General features: G+C 51.3%; 5 protein-coding genes across 5 annotated transcripts; 2 read left to right on the top strand and 3 right to left on the bottom strand.

Moving 5' to 3' along the window:
* Positions 1-36: 36 nt before the first annotated feature.
* pheA-0 (Phenol 2-monooxygenase) lies at positions 37-1,876 on the bottom strand (the record flags this gene model as incomplete). The annotated part of the gene is made up of 2 exons (XM_036644344.1): positions 37-821; positions 883-1,876. 2 exons carry the CDS (start codon positions 1,874-1,876, stop codon positions 37-39), a joined length of 1,779 nt encoding a protein of 592 aa, XP_036490941.1.
* Positions 1,877-2,290: 414 nt separating this feature from the next.
* On the bottom strand, positions 2,291-3,670 carry MO3 (Monooxygenase 3; the record flags this gene model as incomplete). Its single annotated transcript, XM_036644343.1, has 1 exon — positions 2,291-3,670. One exon carries the CDS (start codon positions 3,668-3,670, stop codon positions 2,291-2,293), a length of 1,380 nt encoding a protein of 459 aa, XP_036490940.1.
* A 367-nt stretch (positions 3,671-4,037) lies between these two features.
* Positions 4,038-5,131, top strand: CGCS363_v012493 (NAD/NADP-dependent indole-3-acetaldehyde reductase; the record flags this gene model as incomplete). Its single annotated transcript, XM_036644342.1, has 3 exons — positions 4,038-4,507; positions 4,572-4,723; positions 4,785-5,131. The coding sequence occupies 3 exons, from the start codon at positions 4,038-4,040 to the stop codon at positions 5,129-5,131; spliced, it is 969 nt and encodes a 322-aa protein (XP_036490148.1).
* A 385-nt stretch (positions 5,132-5,516) lies between these two features.
* Positions 5,517-7,188, top strand: PDAT9 (Pisatin demethylase; the record flags this gene model as incomplete). The annotated part of the gene is made up of 4 exons (XM_036644341.1): positions 5,517-5,715; positions 5,774-6,132; positions 6,191-6,784; positions 6,856-7,188. 4 exons carry the CDS (start codon positions 5,517-5,519, stop codon positions 7,186-7,188), a joined length of 1,485 nt encoding a protein of 494 aa, XP_036490474.1.
* Positions 7,189-11,764: 4,576 nt separating this feature from the next.
* On the bottom strand, positions 11,765-12,193 carry CGCS363_v012491 (uncharacterized protein; the record flags this gene model as incomplete). Its single annotated transcript, XM_036644340.1, has 1 exon — positions 11,765-12,193. One exon carries the CDS (start codon positions 12,191-12,193, stop codon positions 11,765-11,767), a length of 429 nt encoding a protein of 142 aa, XP_036490937.1.
* Positions 12,194-18,328: the final 6,135 nt, after the last annotated feature.

Raw genomic sequence — 18,328 nt, 5'->3', positions numbered from 1 at the left:
CAAAATTATCCCGTCCAACGGCGCCTTTGCAACTACCTAGGCTACTTTCAGGATCTTGTCAACAAGCCGATTCCACCCTTTATTTCTGGCCTGTGCCAATGATCCTCGCCAAGCGACAATCCCGTCGGGCCTCACAAGCACACCTCCAGACCGGTCTACACCGCGGTACTTCTTCCACTGCCCGGTCTTGTCTCGCCATCCATCTTGTCCAACGACCACTACTTTCACCCTGTTGTCGTCGATTTTCTCCTCCAGCGTATTGTCCACAAATAGGGTCAGTAACTCCAGGTCTAGGAGATCACGCAACGCCACTGTCCTGTTGTCACGCGCCACCCACGCATGGGGAAGATGATGCCCTGGAATCGTCGACTTGTAGTACGTGTGATGTACTAGTGTGCCATCTGCCAGCTGTTGTCCTCCATGTGTCGCTCCACCTTCAGAGTTGATGTCTGCGCTTGGGTAGAACCAGCCTACTTCGTACCCTGGTGCCTTGAACTCGGTGTCCAGCGCTTGTGATGCCAACTGGATAAGTCGCTGCTTCTCTGCGTATCCGGGGTGTCCTTTGTCGAAGAATGCCGCACCTGCTGCAAGGTTCTCCGCTTGACTCTGTGACGCGCTAACGCCCATGACACGATCAATCTGACCTGAGTGAGAGCGCATGTTGTTGAGGCTGGTCTGTCCGACGCGTTTTCCAACCTCTGAGCGCTCCTCGTAGTAAGTGTCAAGGAGACTGTCATAATGCCTGCTTGAATCCTTGAGAGCCATGGACAGTTTCCACACGAGATTATTTGCGTCTTGTATGCCAGAGTTCATTCCCAGGGCTTTTTCAGAATCAGCATTGTTCGAAGATCATGTCACATCAGACGCGTGTGGTTTACTTACCGCCCCATGGTGGAATGCGATGAGCGCTGTCGCCCACCAGGAAATGACGTCCGACACGCCATTGCGATGCGTAAAGAGCACTCACCTTCCACTCACTGAGGGAGATCAGCTCCATGTTGAGGTCCGGTATGCCGATGGTCTTCCTCGCTCGAGCCAGTGCCGTCTCGGCATCAAACTTGGTTGGGTCGTCTGCTGCCTGGGCGCAGACAAACATCCATTCCTCTGTTTCTGGATTGGTCATCGCTTCCGGCCAAGGTCCCAGCTGATAAAGGTAGCCGGTGAGCGTGCTGCCCCCCATCGCCGGGTTCGTGAACCACGTTATGAAGTTGCGACTATCGGGATGCAGGGCTCTGATCGGAGAGCGAATATGTGCGCTTATCATGGTCAAGAGGTCGCCCTCGCCGCTCCACTCGACTCCCAACTGTGTTGTGAACTGACGACCGCCATCCGCAACGATCACGTACGGCCCTTTGTGTCGGGAAACGTCGCCGGTGCTGCCGTTCTTCACGGTAACTTCCGCGAAATCGCCGTGATCCTCTGTCGCCAACACCTCATGATCATAGAAGATTCGATGAGGATTCAACTCCACGGCGCGTCGCTTCAAGATCGGTTCCAACTTTATCTGCGGCAGAATGCAGTATTTCGATGGGCTGTGCTGGGCATACTCCTGTGCGTACTGGCCACCTCCCCACGCATCTCTGGAGAACACTTCTTTCCCCTCTTCTCCAAGCGAGGTGTACCAGGCGGTTCGTCCGGCTATCTCGGCTGGTGCTGAAATCGCATAGACGTCCTTTTCTACTCCCATGACACGAAGAATCTCAGTCGTACGCTGGTTGATGCCGCACGCTTTTGGATGGATTGAAGTTGATGGATGGCGCTCGAAAAGCGTGTTTGAGATGCCTCGCAAAGACAGCAGTATGGAGCATGTCAGGCCAACTGGGCCGCCACCAATAATAACCACAGGAACGACTCTGTTATCTCCTTCACTGACCATCGTTGCGAGTCCCACTAGGTAAGTAGCTGAATCATCTAGCGATATCGTGTTAACAATGTATCAAATGCATGAAGAAAGCAAAGGTAAAAACGAGTCGCGCAGGCATTTTTCGCGGTACACCCCGCACGAGAGGAGTTACCTTAATACACAATACGACACTGTAGGGAGATGACAAAATCGCCTTGTCATTACGTCTTGTGACAAGCGGCGGGGTTTCCCGGTTGCTGCGGAGAACGTTCAATAACACACGCAGCGGATGCTCGCTCACATATGACACATGGTGAGAATCTAACTCAAAGCTGGGTTTCTAATTATGGGCAATAAGTGAAATCCACCACCGCGCTGCGTTCACAACATCCTTCGTCATTATCAACACATTGAATTCAATTGCTTGATACAGGGCTCTTACGTGTACTACTTCTCATGCGACACATAGTCTATCTTCTCCTCGGTTTTCAAGCCAACAGTCTCCAAGGCCGAAACGAACCATCCTATCGCGGTCAAAGCCATTCCAACGAAACCTACAATCATCTTTCCCGATACCGTCGTTAAGTCCAGCGAAGTCACGGTCTCGCTAGCCTTCACCATCTTGAATGCGCGCGGGTACATTTCGGCGTCGAATGTGCGCACCAGAGCGGCAAGCTCTCCGTCAGATGGCATGTCTTGCTCAAATGCTGCTTGGTGAAAAAGCTCGACAAGATTTCCAGCATCAGTCAGTGCCTGATTTGCACCCATACCTCGGCCCGGCGTCATGGGATGGACGGCGTCGCCGAGGAGGATCACCCGCGAATTCTTGTCGATACCATTCCGCCAATCCGTCTTCGGCTTGATGGAGCTGCTCACAAGGCCCGTCCGAACAAAGTCAGTGGCCGATTGCATTATGAGTTCCAAAGGTTTGTCGTAGCCCAGTTCGTTTCGAAAGTAATCTATAAGGAGAGGCACGATCTTCTGAGGGTTCGAGCCGGCCTTCGCTATCAGCTCGTCTCCCCGAGCTCTGGGTATACCGACCGACCAGAACAACGTGTATGACTCTGTGTCACCGGTATTGAGGTCCTTCTTGGCGTCGTAGACAGATGAAAATCCAGCAACGTTTTTGCCGCCCATGAACATCACCGAGCCAGCTTGGAGGAGCGATTCGGGTAGCTCATCCCGTACAGCTCGCGAAATGGTGCCGCGAGACTGAATCAAGGTCATGGCCTCTAGCTTGACTTTGTTGTTAAGACCAACCTGCCGGTTGACCTGGCTGTTGCTGCCATCTGATGCGATGAGAATGTCGGCTTCCTGTGACGCCTGGCCATCAAAGTGCAGCCTTACACCACATTGCTTGCCCGGCATGAGCTCAAAGCGGGCGAAGGTATGGCTGAAGTGAACCCGCCCTTGAACTAGTAACGGCTGCAAGAGAGCGCCACGCAATCCCGTTCTGGGTATGGCCTGACTCTTAGGATACAACTTGAGATCGCCTAGGCGTAGGCGAGCCGCGAAAGTCTTGGGGTCAACAATCGTAGGCGCTTTCGCCTGATCACCGGCCCAAACCTCGCGGATCAAGGACCAAAGTTCAAGGTCGGATACTGTCTTCAGAGCATTCAAGCCATTGGCACTGATGCGGAGCTGATACCCGCCACGCTCTGAGTTGAATGCAATTGTGTCGCGTTCGAAGACCTGGACATCGAACCTCCCAGCTGGGTCTTTCAGTAAGCCGTTGGCAACGGCAAGTCCAGAGATGCCTGCGCCAATGACGGCGACTCGGATTTTGCGACGAGTCCCATCATGAGGTAGAAACTTGGACGAAGCCATGGTGACGTATTTGGTTAACGTGAATGAAAGATTTATGTGCGCAACAACCAACCGCAATGTTGAATGAAGAGAGAGGTTTTCTTCGACAGGAGATCTGTCTGAGATAATTATCACTTGTACCCAGAGGCCCCTATCGTGGCCATGTAATTAGTATTGCTCTGGAGGGGCGGCGCAACACCACATCGGAATACCCCACAATGCGGAGGCGTCCGTATGAAGCAAGGAACCTTGGACGACGGCGTCACGTTCTTCTCCTCACTCTAAAGGCAGCCACCAAACGGACAGGGGCTTTTTGTTTTTCAAACGTAGTGCATGCCCACTGCCGCCAACATCCAACATATCTGCCGCCTTGAAAAACACAATAGTCATGGCAACAATCAACATTTCAGGAACAGCCATACCCCGCCTATGCTTCGGAGTGGGAACCCTCATGAAATGGGCCCCCGGCCATACTCACCCGCTTCCTACGGACAGCAGCGTCGAAGTTCAACAAGCAATTGACGCTGGCTTCCGCCACTTCAATACTGGTGATATCTACACCAACAATGACAGCTTTGCTCAAGTCCTCCGTCGCAACAATCTCGCACGCTCCGAGATCTTCCTGTCCCTAAAGATCAACACTTACGCGTCCCTAGGATGTCGAGGCCGCGATCACATGATCCAGAGCGTAAAGGAAGAGATCGAGCGGTTTGGGATATTAGAAGGCTATTTCGACATTCTGCAGCTGCACTTCCCGCCCCGCGGTTACGCTGGGAACATGACCAATCGTGAAGCATGGCGTGTGCTGGAAGACCTCAAGGATCGGGGAGTTGCTCGCATTATTGGTGTTTCGAATTGGTGTGTTAACAATGACATAACAATGTTGTGTAACCGGATCAAAGCTCACGAGCGCGACTTGCAGGACCTTGCCTGATTACCATGACATCTTCAACGCCACCGACCTCAAGTACCCTCCGCAGCTTAACGAGTACGAATTCAATCCTTTCTTGTTGTCTGACGACAACTTCCGGAAACTCCGCGAGTTCGAATTCAAGCACAATGTCGTCCCAATGAGTATGGACACCATCCCCCCAAGTCCTCGGAGAATGAATCTTCCAAGCTGACAGCCACGCAGACTATGGGTTTTTGACAGCCATTAGCGGCCGCTTGCCAACTGCAAATAGCATAGTATTGTTGCAGAAGTTGGAAGAGCAGTCGAAGGAGACGAACCTGTCCACAGCTGATTTGCTTCTCAGCTGGGCATACTACCGGCTTGGCGGCATTGTCGTGACATCTACGTCAAAGGCAGATCGCGCGAAGAAGACCTTCAAGCTGCTTTCGGCCGAGAAAGCGCCTGTGAACAGTCATATCTACGAGGAGATTGAGAAGGCAGCAGCGCTGGATGGCCCCGAAGGCAAAATTTTCTATGGGCATCCTCATATGGAGAAAGCTCGTCAGGAGCATATGAATGCTCCGAAGTAGGAAAGCAAGTAGTAATTATCAACATCTCAATGCCAACTCAAGACGGCAGCTTGAACGCTCTGTTTTACACAGACATTAACCACAAATGAGCCTTCAAAATATCATAATAGCTATTGACAAACACATTCCGCTATAGTCAGGTCTTGTGCTATTCTTAGACCATTCATAGAACTCTGATGACGCGCCTTCAACCCCGTGTTTACATACTCCGCGTTCTTCGACAAGAGAGTTCAACTACCCCACCGCCACTTCCCACGGGAGTTTCGGCACCCCACCACATGCCTCAACATCCCCAAGATTTCTCCATGCTCTCATTCCTCAAGAACCACAAGTGGCAATCTTCGCCTACACTGCGAGCTTTCGGGTACTTCAACTATAAGCGACAATGGTCATATCTTTGCCTGTAGTCTTTGGCTCTCTCACGCTCCTTGCCGTCAGCTGGCTGCTCAACCACATCCGTTCATGTCTTTCACTCCCAGACGCGTACGGGCCCGCACTCGCCAGATGGTCTGACGCATGGTACATCTGGAAGATATGGCAGGGCAAGTATGAGGCATACGACATTGAGGCACACAGGAATGGCTGTAAGTGACTTTCACCTGACTTTGTTCAGTTCTCGGTCATGGCTGATGACCACCAAAGCCAGGAAAATCGTTCGCATCGGGCCTCGCATGTACAGCATTGATGATCCGGTAATGGCCCGTGTGATCTATGGCATCTCATCTCCCCTACCAAAAAGTAAATGGTATGATGCCTGGGGAGATCCTCGCATCCCGAACCACAATCTGTTCAGCGCGCGCGATCGCGCCGTGCATGGCCTCATGCGCCGCAAAGTCGCCAGTATGTACTCTATGTCGACAATCAAGTCCTACGAGCCCTATGTGGACAGCTGTGTTGCGCTTCTTCTGAAGCGTTTCGACGAGTTCGCCGCAAGCGGGGAGATGTTCGACCTGCAGCACTGGATGCAGTGCTATGCATTCGACGTGATCGGCGAGATCACGGTGAGTTTGATTTTGGCGTACATGGCTGATGGCATTAGATTTCTGACTTTGATAACAGTTCGGCAGACGCGTAGGTTTCTTGGAATCTGGCGGACAAGATATCGACGGCATCATCAGAGCTCTAGAAGACGCCAATGCTTTCGCAACACTTTCGGGTGTCAGCGCCATCTTGCTACCAGTACTTTTTGTCCTCTATGGTAATCCTGTCCGTGGTATCGCAAGTTTTGCGGGAAAACTCGAGAGCGATGAAATTGACACCAAGGAAAAGGATGGTGGAGAGACCTTCCTGGCGAAAGTTCAACGACTGCGGAAGGAAGATCCGGAGGAATTCGAAAGACTACGCACTCGGACGATTACTCTGACAGGAAACGTCGCAGCTGGAAGTGACACCACAAGCATATCTCTAACCAGCGCGCTATACCACCTCCTTACCACAAATGGCCTCGTAGAGCGAGTGTACAAAGAGCTCGATTCTCAAGGCTTTTGCTCAAGTCTCGACGAGCACATCACATTTGACCAGGCTCAGCAACTTCCGTACCTCCAGATGGTAATTAAAGAAGCCCTGCGAGTCCACCCAGCTGTCGGCTTGCCCATGTGGCGCGAAGTCGTAGGGTCCGGTCTGGACGTCGATGGAACTCATTTTCCACCAGGGGTAATGTCTTGAAACCTTGGTCAACATAACATAAGGTGGCCGCATAAAATCATACTGACAACTTTTGACAGGTACTCATAGGTATAAATCCGTGGGTAGCGCACCGGAACGCAGATGTCTTTGGCACAAACGCCGCGGACTTCGTACCCGAACGGTGGGGTCCCGAAGACACCTCCTCGGAGACGTTAGCGGCCATGGAGCAGTACTATCTGCCTTTTGGAGCGGGCTCGAGGACTTGCATAGGGAAGCATATATCAAACCTTGAGATGGTGAAATTGATCCCAGAGCTAGTCAGGCGGTATGAGTTTGAGTGTGTTTGCGGAGAATTGAAGACTGTTAATAGGTGGTTTGTCAAACCCGAGAAGGTGCTCTTCCGCGTCAGGCGGAGAGAACTCGGGGCGTAGCGATGAAAAGCGCAGTGGTTACATCTTGTGTAATAGGCAAAGAAACGTTCACAAAGTCCCATTCCATTATTACAGGCGGTAAGCTGCTAGACTACTACCATAGCCTCAAACAACTTCCGCTCGACTTTCCACTACTAGTGATCGAATAGATCTCAAGTTTGAAGGCTGATTCTGGACTCTCTAGGACAAGAGTGGCTCGGTGTACAAAAAGCTTGTACAGCGTGTATGTTTTCAGTTTTAATGATAATTTTGTCCGACTCAAGAAATCTGTTGGCCGATCCATGAAACTAAATAACATCGCATATCAATGATCATGGACTTAGACTTGTTTTCACCCATCATAGACCACTTTTATCGTAATAACTCACTGACGGATATGCTAGGCAGCGCGGTAGGTCGACTAGCGAATCGCAAGGATATGCCGACCAATCACACTGTTCAAGTTCATCACAACGGAAACCGCGAGGGCACGAAATAAGACAGGCAAGATGATGCTTATCTTGACTTGATACTGGACATTTGTGCTCCTGTACAATTATGTTCGGCTGGAACCTGCCAGACTGAATTATGTGGTGGCCAGCGTAGGTGTACAATCCTCGGCGGTACAATCATCGCAGGCTATGTCAATGAAAAAAGGCACCTTTCGTCTTGCGTCGTACCCAAAGAACCGATGAGGGTGCCGACTCCAGTATTTGGTCGCCATGATGTAGTCCTCACAATGTCTCGGCAGAAGAATCATCCTTCGACCACGCTTCATAATCCAGCGTGTCTCATCTCGACCGCATCTTTGTATGGTGCCGAAGACATGACATGGGCCAAGGTCATCGGAGGTCTCTCGGCCGTCTGCTGTGTGTGGATTCTTTATGTTGCGTCGTTCCTCGAATCTTTGACAGGGGATTGTGATTACTTGGTCGTAACAAGTAAAAGCGATCTGGGAAAAGTCCACATAACTGTCCGGCCAGGGCAGTGTGGAAAGTCGACTTCCACTCTCCGCATTTACCAGTAACACATCACCGTACTGCGAGTTGTACTTTCCTACAAGTCCAATAGCTATCAGACTCCCGGTGGAGTTGTGTGTAATACCCGTTGGCCGGACGGTCCGTTCAAGCTTCAACTCCCAAGTGGTAGCCCTGCATGCCAAGTTGATAAGTCTCAGTTTCGGTTCGTCATTCAGCAGGGCTAAGTGAGTTTTGTTCGGTGAGAAGCTGCCAAGGACAGCGCTCATATCCAGATATTCTTCCGGGGTCTCACTCATTTGAAGCGTGAGGGAAGGAAAGTGCCACAAGTGACACGTCTTCGCCCGGCCGTCTACCATGCAGATGTACGAGCCACAAGGCGAAAAGGCCAACCATTTGGATGCCCGAACTGGCTCTTTATCCGATTCACTGTATGAGGACCCATCAATCTTGGACAATGATTGACTCCCCGGGTGCCCTTGCAATCTGTATATAGCAAGCTCATTTAGGAATCCAATCGCTAAGATCTCGCCATCTTTGCTCCAATCCAACGCAAGATCGGTGTAATCCTGTTTCAACTGCGTCTCGACGATGAGAGGTGGGAACCTTGAGGGAGCAGAAACGGGACCGTCCAGGTTTCTACTGTCCCAAACGCTCAATTTTCCTCGGCTGGAAATCATTGCAAAGCTTGAACCATCAGGTGAGGATGCAGCTTCACAGAATATCACAAATTCCCTGGCATGGGAAGTGCAAGAAGGGACTTGCTGAGTTGCAAGATTGAGGGTTAAGAGATCAATGTCGATAATTCGAACCAAATCGACGTCCTTTGCGCACATGAATTTGCCGTCTGGGGAAAAGCAAACATCTTGAGCGGTTTCAGGTTGACATAGAAATCGGGGTGTCCCTCGAAGATCCCATAGTACCATTCGGCTCTCGGCGTCGAAGGCTGCTAACACCCCGTTTTGACTGACCGTTGGTTCAAAATACAATGATTGTTGACGCAAATGAATGTTGCCGCAGTCTTCAGTTCGATTCAAATCCCAAATCCAAGCTCATGTATGAGGATCATCTCTGTCGCATGAAAGGATTACAAGCAGTAGATTTTCCGGGGATATGGTGAGGTGGCCGAAGGAGGATTTGGCTGGCGCCTGAAGCTGGCGAAGACATTGTCCTGAATGTGCGTCGTATACCCTCAGATCATTTGTCTCATGTTCAAAGAAGGCTACAAAGCTGCCATCTGGTGAGTAAGATATGTACCGATTGTCGTGTGTTTTTCTTCCCGCTCGAGTCTGCCACTGATAGGCTATGTTGAGCTCTTCGCTCAAAAGACGCACTGATCCATCATTTCGCGCGCAGAGCATGCGTCCGTTTGTGGATATGGAGAGATGAGAAACACCAGAGCTGGACACATCGACGACTCTCTCGCGGCCTTGCTCAAAGTCCCAAAGCAAGACTAATCCTGAGTTCATCCCTATCGCAAGAGTGCCATTGGGGAAGAAAGATATCTTCGTTATCTCGGCATCGGCATCTGTGTTGTGACGCAGAGCCACAATGGTTTCTTTCGCTACTAGCCAAATGGTGACTTCACTCTTCGTAGCTATGGCTAGCTTTCGCCCATCCTGAGAGTAGCACATAGCCTCAACAGGGGCTTCACATCGATGAAAGGTTCGTGAGATTGAATCCCACTCTTGGGCAACTTCAGGCCTTCTGGTAACCCATTGGGGCACTTCTCGCAGAAAAGTCGTCTTGATAACTGAATTTTCTGGAGAGAACGGTATAGCTGAAGAGTAGATTTGGCATGGAGCGATGTCGATCACGCCTTTATATTCAGCCAGAAACCGTTGTGCGTCCAGTATGAAGTCCGCTGCTGCGCTGCCGCCAGTGTCGGGAGGGAAGAATAGCTCTTTCAAAGCAAGAACATCGGCAATGGCTCGTTCGTAATGACCCATCCAGCTCATAGCTTCAATCCAGTGGACGAAATGCCGAGCGAGAAAGTCGTGGATCCTAGATTCTCTTTGTCGTGGAGACTCTGTCTGGGCTAGATGATGAACCCAGTACAGACAGGCATATTCCAAATGCTTGGGAATGTATTTCCCGATGATCTCGGTAGGTACCTCTTTTCGCAAGACAGCGTGGTCTTTCAGCCGACAAATATCATTCCTCAGAGAGAATTCTTTGCCGGGCTCCTGAATCATGACTCGCAAGCAGCATTCGAACAGCTGGCCATGTTTAGGCTTCTCGTCCACCCAGAATTTATTTTTTCCACTCATGTTATCGAGCACGTACTCTTTAAACGACAAGTGGAAAATTCGGACAGGTTTATTGGAGTCAAAATCTTCCGGAATGCTCAAAACCGATTGCAAGTTGTTCAGATGATGACTGACTTCATCTTGGTCAGCTTGAAGTAGTCGGGACAGAGACGGGATCGATAAAGGATCTGCTAGAAGAACAACAGAGCCAACGATGCAGCCAAACTGATCAAGCAGTTCTTGTTGTTCAAAATCGTCTAAATCAACTAAAAGTTGCTCCAGAATAGGTTGATAGGTGGTTGCAATACCGCGTGTTCTCTTGGCGCTGTGGCTTTGGGATAAAAGCTTTTCTAATTGTTTTCGAGGGCTGAATCTTCGCCTTGGATCGTTCACGAATTTGCAGATGGTTGCAGCATAAATGAAGAGAGGAGTAGAAGTGTCGACAAGATGTTGGACGATGCTTTCTCCTGGCCAGTCCTGCAAAATCCCGTAGGATTTTCGCATCTCTTCGAGCTGAGTCTCTATAAAGACTCTAATATCGTGGTCGATAATGGAGCGCGGTATTTCATGAAGCACCACGTCTTGATGCAAGCCCTCAGGTACATCTTCTCGAAACCCAAAGCGAATCGGAACCTCTGGTCGACTGGTGAGGAAAACTCGGACCCTCACATCCGTGATGGTTGCTAATTTGGTAAGCTCCTTAACGAGCATTCGGCTTCTGTCCTGTCCAGGGGCTTGAATGTTTTCGGTGTAACATTCATCTAGCGCGTCGATGACGAATACAAGCGCTGGGACTAATAGTCCAGCAAATCTCAGTTCTTTTAGAGGTCGCAAGATTAGTCTATCAAACTGTGTTTGAAGACTTTTCCCAGGTATATCAGGCTCCTTCTGTACGGCCTTCATGATTGGATCCCTTAGCTTAGGTATCCTTCGAATGAGTTGCCTAGCAACTGTGGTGACGAAAAGGTCGGCCCTGTTGCGTTCATTACTAGTCCTGTCGAAGAAAAAGCTCGCGGCGAGCTGTTCCTGCTCGGCGAAGTACCGTGCGACGGTCCGAGAGATCGTCGTTTTGCCAGTACCCGCAAGGCCCCTCAGCCAGAAAACGCATTTTCCATCTGGATCACTAGCCCAGTCTATGATTTGTTGCAGCAGGTTTCTTCTTGTCTCGGGGTGGCAGAGGGGCCCTGGCTCGTTGTCATAATCGTCAAAGGCTGCTCCTTTTGCGGCAGGAAGACCATTGAAGTCCAAGTTGTCTTCTACTCGTAGTGCAATATGTCTAAGTAGAAATTTCTCGTCATTAAGAGTATTGTTACGTGTATGGACAAGCGATAGCTCTGGCTATACGCCTGAGTAGCTCGTATGAATAATGACTCACAAGTGGTCAACTTGCATTGCTGATGCAAATGACTGACGCCATCCTTGCAAGTCAATGATCGTCCGCTCAACCTCTTTGCTTGTGAGAGGCCACTTGAGAGATTCACTGATGACCCTCAGCCGGCTAGGATTTGACTTAGGATCAAGCTTCGTTAATAGTTTTTGAAGTACCTGCTCGCATTGCTTCACATCGCCTCGGAACTTCTCTGATGCCACTAGCTGACGCCTCTGGCTTATGTTCTCTCCGTCCAGGAGGTCTTTGACTTGTGAGATGTTCCGACTCAATGCGACGCTTTCCGCCTTCAGCTTCTGTATGTCGTCTTTCGCGTTGCGGGCCTTGTTGACGTAATCGCCGCACAGAACCCCGAGCTTGAACGACAAGTCGACAACGGCTATGACATTGGCGACGACGCCTAAAGCTTCCATGATGACCGGTGCCGGTCGCCTCAGAATCAGGCTGACAGCGCAATGGTCCTCAATTCAATAAGGAGAAGATGGTAGGTGGCAAAAGATATTCCAGAATTAATTGAAGATTCTTCGGCCCAACACTTCGCTTGTGGTACCGAGAAGATTGTAAGATCATGAAATGCCAAGGTCGGGGCGGAAGGGAAAGGAGGGGAAGAGAGGAGGGGAACATGGGGTATGGCCAATGAATGTAGGTGTCTGCGTAGTGATCCTCTTACACAGCCCTGCTCACCGCGCAAAGGTGAAGGTAAATAGTGATCTCCACCCATGTCAGACTGCTCCCACTGGCTGGCCAATCGAAGAAAGGGCATCTCGCACGTACATGGCACAGTTTACATGACAGAGATTGAGGTTGTCGTTGAACTAAGCCTACATTATAGGTCATACTGGGCTAAAACTTGTTCCTCATAGCCACTCACGAAATATGCGCTATCGCTGAAAGCTCATGGCAGCACCAGAGAATCTCGCATGACAAGACAAAACATAACCCAGCCGCTCAAGGAGTAGGTATAAGCTCTAAGACTCCTTCAGTCGTTCCAAGACTAGCCCATTCAACTAGGTGCCTATGTGCTGCATGGTGTTGTTTTTGAGAGAATCGACGAAATACTTATTAGGAACAAAAGCTGTCGGGACCGGCAACAGCGCTCAGAATGATGTCTCCCTTAGGAGTACATCGTGTTCTTGTATCCGTGTCGTCTTCTCGTAATTTCTCTGCTCGCCCTCCTTTGTGTCCTTCGGGTCCGGGTCTACCTCGCGCGTCAAATACGCGAGTTCGAAGGAGAGCAGAGCGCGAGCAACGATTGCGCTGCAAACATATCTGAACAGACAGTTGCGGGCATCCGCCTGGTTGGTAAGCAACGACCCAGACAACATAATCGTTCCCATGAGGACCTGCAACGTTGGTGCAATTGACAGAGTCCACGTTGCTAGCACCGACAAAAGTATTATCCAGTGATTCGAACGTTTCTCGGACCACTTCCGCGTCTTAAGTGTCAAGCGGTGCTTCTTTTCCTTGTCTTCGGAGCTGTCGTTGGTGTTGATGGTGTCGTCGTCCCTGTTGTTGTAAGCTGCTGGTCTGAACTCGTGATAACTCCACCGTCGAAACCAGTGCATCTTCGCCGTCTTATTGTCGAATACCCCGTTGGACTCGCTCAAACGGAATCGTAGAAATATTCCGAGTATACCAATGAGGTGGATGAGAAACGAGCAGTACGTCCACCACACTGGGTCGTTGACGTTGTTCGCCGACATGAAGAACGCCCAGTGGCCGAGCTGATATGCGAGTAACGCAACATTTGCAGCCGCACCCAGCGCCAAAACATACTCAACTAACAACAACATGGGCTCAAACCACCAGAGAGATTTCATGAAAATTTTCGTCGGGATTGGTGGGTCTGTTGAGTCTGTGTAGATGGCGTTATCGTCCGGGTTGCGCGGCCAGGGTGACGAGATGGCAAGCAGTAAAGCAAGAAGAGGCCGACGCGTGAACAAAAGACTCGTCTCGGAGGTGCTTGGCCCAATGGTCTGGAGAACCATTGGAGCGAGACCTAGCGTGAGCGCAGCGGCTGCAGCTTCTGCCTTTCGCGTCTCGGAGAATGGATCATCGAACAAACAGTCGATTACCTTCCATTTCCCTTCACCCATAGGATCTTTGTTGTATTCGGCCAGTTGACCGGAGCAACTCTCGTTCAAGTATCCTCTTATGAGACCATCCCATCCTGGAAAGAACTGTTGGAATAATGGACCGTCGGCGAGAGTTGAGGGCGCTTTTGCAACGATGATGAAGGCTACCAACCAATGCCAGCGGCTGAATGTAGGGCCACGCATGTTGGAAAGGAGGGCGCGCCGGCACCGGTGAGAGAAAAGACTGCCAGAAACGCAGTGAAAAAGCCGCAAATCTTGTTGGTGGGGGCGACAAGCTTCTTATACCGGAAGGACGCAGCCTGATCTATATTGAAACAGCGCAGCCTGATTGACTATCACAACCCCTGCCCGTATCCGTCCTTGGAAACGGGGCCCTCGCCGCGTGGGGATGTAACAGTTCCTAATTGGTATATTCATCCGCATCTCGCTCGAACCGGCGTGTATGTCGCGATATGGTCCTTCGCAATCTCCACAAGACGTTACCACGAGAACAGTGGCAACAAATCAAGCATCGGTGAAGCTACGCCTGATCTCGGGTTACACCTGGCACACACCTTATGTGCAATAGACTCATGTGGAGTCTCGGCGGTTACGGTACCCCATGCAGTGGCTTTTGAAAGAAAGCACACTATTCGGAAACCGCGGCTGTAATCTTCTCGGCCTACGCCATCACCACACCAGCCAAGGAGGAAGACCTCTCTTGGCCCCTGAACCATAACCTCCCGAGGTTCAGCCTCATCACCTATCAACACGTTGACTGGCGAGCTAGCGATCATGGGGTCGGAGCCTGCAGTGAATTGGCGCCTTCGAGGGTGCCCTTGTAAGGAGATTGACGTCTGGCGCAATGGCGCCGGGTACGATTCCCGAATCGTCGACGACGACGGTTTCCATGGCGAAGGAGCGGTCCAAGAAACTGATTGAAAGGCTGCCCCCTCCGTTTGTTAAGAGTCAATCCATCCAAATACCCGCCGAACTTTGTTGCCCTGACAGCATTCACGAATCAGGAGGAAATTCCATCTCCAAGACCGCAGAGTCTCTTATCCCTCGTGGTCACACCCTCCTCAAGTCTATCACACTCAGCGACGTCTGCCCCACGAATCAGGGCCATACTGTAACCGATCTGACCCTCGTCGTCAGTCTTGGAGTACACCGCTCAGCCGTATAACATGCAGCCACGTTGAACGTAAGGGAAAAAGCCTGGCAAGGCCATCTTGTTTCAATTACCGACGACAAGCCTATTGAGCTACTGCTGGGTTTGAACCTCGAGCGCAAGATGCTCGTCAGCGTCGAAAGACGTCCTACCACCAACCGATTCAGGTGTATCGGCCAGTGTCTTTGAAGATCGCAAGCACCAGTCCCCTCCCGGCGCACCGGAGTCATCGCTGTCCACAACTACTCGTCCTCAACTGCCAATAGAGAGGACGATCTTGATTATAGGTCTCTACTTAAAGCGACAATGATAGGGGCGGACTAGGCCACTTTTGTAAAAAAGGTCATCTCCGAACGATCGTTGTCCTCAGTCTTCCTTGGACTACATCTTCTCCCTGGTCAGGACGGCCTCGTGGAAGCGAGCCGACCGATAGGCACCATTACGGGGATGGTCTAAGCCGTAGCCTTATCCTTCCAGTGTGAACGGGCGGGAGCTGAAAAACCGGAAAAAGATAGAGCAAAGAACCTGGCCCGGGTCGGGAAGATAGAGGAAAGGCCTACGAGAGTGTGAGAGCAGATCCAAGGGCACGGCGCGAAGGGATCTGGACTTCGTTGGCACGATGAAAGGGCGGACGGTTTGGGTGAAGAGATCAGATAATCGCATATGACGTTGATCTAGGAATATGGACAGGCAGATATGGTACCTTTCATGCCCGAAAGGCGTCAGATACAGTGTAGGAAATCATTCAGCTGTGGGCTAACAGGTGCAAGTTCAGCACAACCAGACGTCGACACCCAGCCCCGCGGCCCTGCGTTCAACGGCTTCGTCCAGCCTGCAGACCATGGACCATGCCGGCGCGCATCTACTCCCTCGCCGAAACGAACTTTAACACGTTCATGACCGCGTACCAGTCTGTATTCGATTGCAGCGGCTGCTTCTAGACGAGGACATAATCCAGACTGGTTCCGATTCACGTCGTCCAACGTTAATTCCATCCCGCGGTGAGTCCGAGGAAATCCAGACGGTCGCTTCGAAGTGGCTGACATGCAACGCCGGGGTAATAACCAACGAAGCCATGCTCGTCGGCACGAGGCCAATATGTCCTCAAGCCGCAATGCCAATGAGACTGAGTCACGGGGGTTGCTAACGACTGCCAACTGAAAAGAATCTCCGAGATGTCAATGTTCCAACCGTACAAAACGTCAGAGTCCAACGCATGATATCTTGCGACCCAGCTCTGCGCGGCAAAAACGGTTCCGCTGTCACCTGGGGTGCACCTCGGAGCGGTTCGAGCCTTGTGCAAGAGTTGAGCCTCCACTCCCAGGCACCTGAATGGACCCATCGGCGAGAGAAGAAAGACGGAGTCTGGCAACTGTGCCAGGTAAGGCCATGAACCTCGCTTCCAGGGCGAGAAGCTCAAGTACCTCAGAGCCGGCAATCTATCGAGAAACTTTGCTTCATCTGCTTCGCATTTGGCAGTGAGGGGGCTCAGAAGCGCAAAGCCATGTCCTTGGGACGCATCAGCCAGCACCACTCGGTGTACTTCGGTGAGCTGGGCTAGGTCGTCAGGTGTAATCCAGACAACGATGTCTCCAGCCGGGGCTTAGGCTTGAGGACTTCCTCTAGCTAAAAGAGCTACTTGGAAGGGCGCTCCTTGGCTGCGAGGGCAGTTTCTGTGAGGGTTTCCTAGGCGTCTGGGTTGGCTTAGGGGGGGGGGGGTACAAATTCGTGCACTTGATGAGCAGATCACAGATGGAACGGTGCTTGTAAGGATTAGCAAGATAATGCGGTGAAAGTTGGCTACAGTCAAAGAAGACTCGAGCTAGAACTTCGGGGTAATTCTCAAACATGACTTCAGTTTACTTGAGAAGGATGCTGGGTTGCTGTCGATATAAGTCTTGCGCAAGTATGATAACACCGGATGTTAACCCACCGGCGACTCATCAATCTTTCGCTTGCTTTCGTCTTTGCGACCGGGGCTGCATTCGATGACCACTGGTAGCTCTCGGTCCCAGGTTGCCTCTGCCTCTACATGTGGTTATCCTAGATAAACTGGCAGAGTCTTGTTATTCGCGCAGATACTTCTGATGATCCAAAATGGATAGGGGTAACAGAGACGACAACGAGGACGACAAAAGGGATGGCAAGTAACATTGCATTTCAACGAGTTCAATGCGGTTATCCATGTGTTCGTTCGATGAGATCGGCCATACGTCCGCCGGATCGAGCAACATCGTTTTGCGCGGCATGTGTCAACATCGTGACCATCAAACTATTGATGGCCTCATTCGTAGCCGAAACCAGACTGAAAAGATCAATCCCATGGGTTGTGCGTTGTTCAAAATGGTGAAGTCATGGTTGGGAAACCGTCTCTGCGTAATCACGATTTGGCATGCTTGATGGTGAGACTAACGCCGACTAGCGCAGCCACGAAGCATGGGTATTTGCGGCCGATGCATTTCTGAAGATGTCGAATGCAAATATTGAGACCTGCTTGATTCCGTCATCAGCATCGCTTTTGAGGAATGGACATGATCTGACCCGCCCTATTCCTAGGTAAAATGCATCCATTGTGCACCTCTCAAACACAGCCGCCACTACCATTCGTGGAACGGTGGCGGCGGTTCTAGGGCAAGCGGCGTCGAGACCAGGGAAGGAGCCAAAAGACTTCCAGACCTCGTGGTAAAAGGCCGCTCAGCCAATGGCGAGGCGCAACGAGGGAAACGGAGCTTTTCAAGGTAGGATTCGGGGCGACGGTGCAGACGAGTGGTCGGGAGATGGACACGAAGATCTGCGGTGAGGAGTTGGATGGAGCCAAGATCCAAGAGACCGTCTTTGGCAGCGGCGATGGATAGGCTATCCCGGCTTGGTATTGCTGGACAGAGAAAACGGTCAGATTGGGCGGTGGACGTTTGTTGGCAAGCTTCCGGGTGGTTGGGAATGGGCCTTGGGTGGAACGACAATGCTGGTTTCCCGCCGTGGTGGGGTGAGGGGTGCGAGGGGTTTTGTGTCTTGGATTGGAACGGCGGACAAGAGTCAAGCCCGACGTTGCCGGACTTGCAGAAGGATTGGGGGCCCCGAGTGCGTTTGGTTGGCACTCGAGCAACACCAGAGCCGCGGTGAGCTTGGAGTAGCGCGCGTAACACTAACTGTGAGACAAGAGCATCCGTTGATGGACCATGGACTGGCCGCTGCTTTCTCGACGGGTGTCTTTTTTTGAAGCCGCAAACTGCGCTATGGCAATGGTGTTCCAGCTTGGCGACAAGTGGACCGCAGTCGTCAGGTGGCTGGTTTCAGTCCGG

This window comes from Colletotrichum siamense, assembly GCF_013390195.1.
Source record: "Colletotrichum siamense strain Cg363 chromosome Unknown KSG_Cg363_contig08, whole genome shotgun sequence".
Taxonomy (NCBI): Eukaryota; Fungi; Ascomycota; class Sordariomycetes; order Glomerellales; family Glomerellaceae; genus Colletotrichum; species Colletotrichum siamense.
The sequence above is the reverse complement of the archived record's forward strand: the minus strand, read 5'-3'. Positions and strand labels throughout refer to the sequence as shown.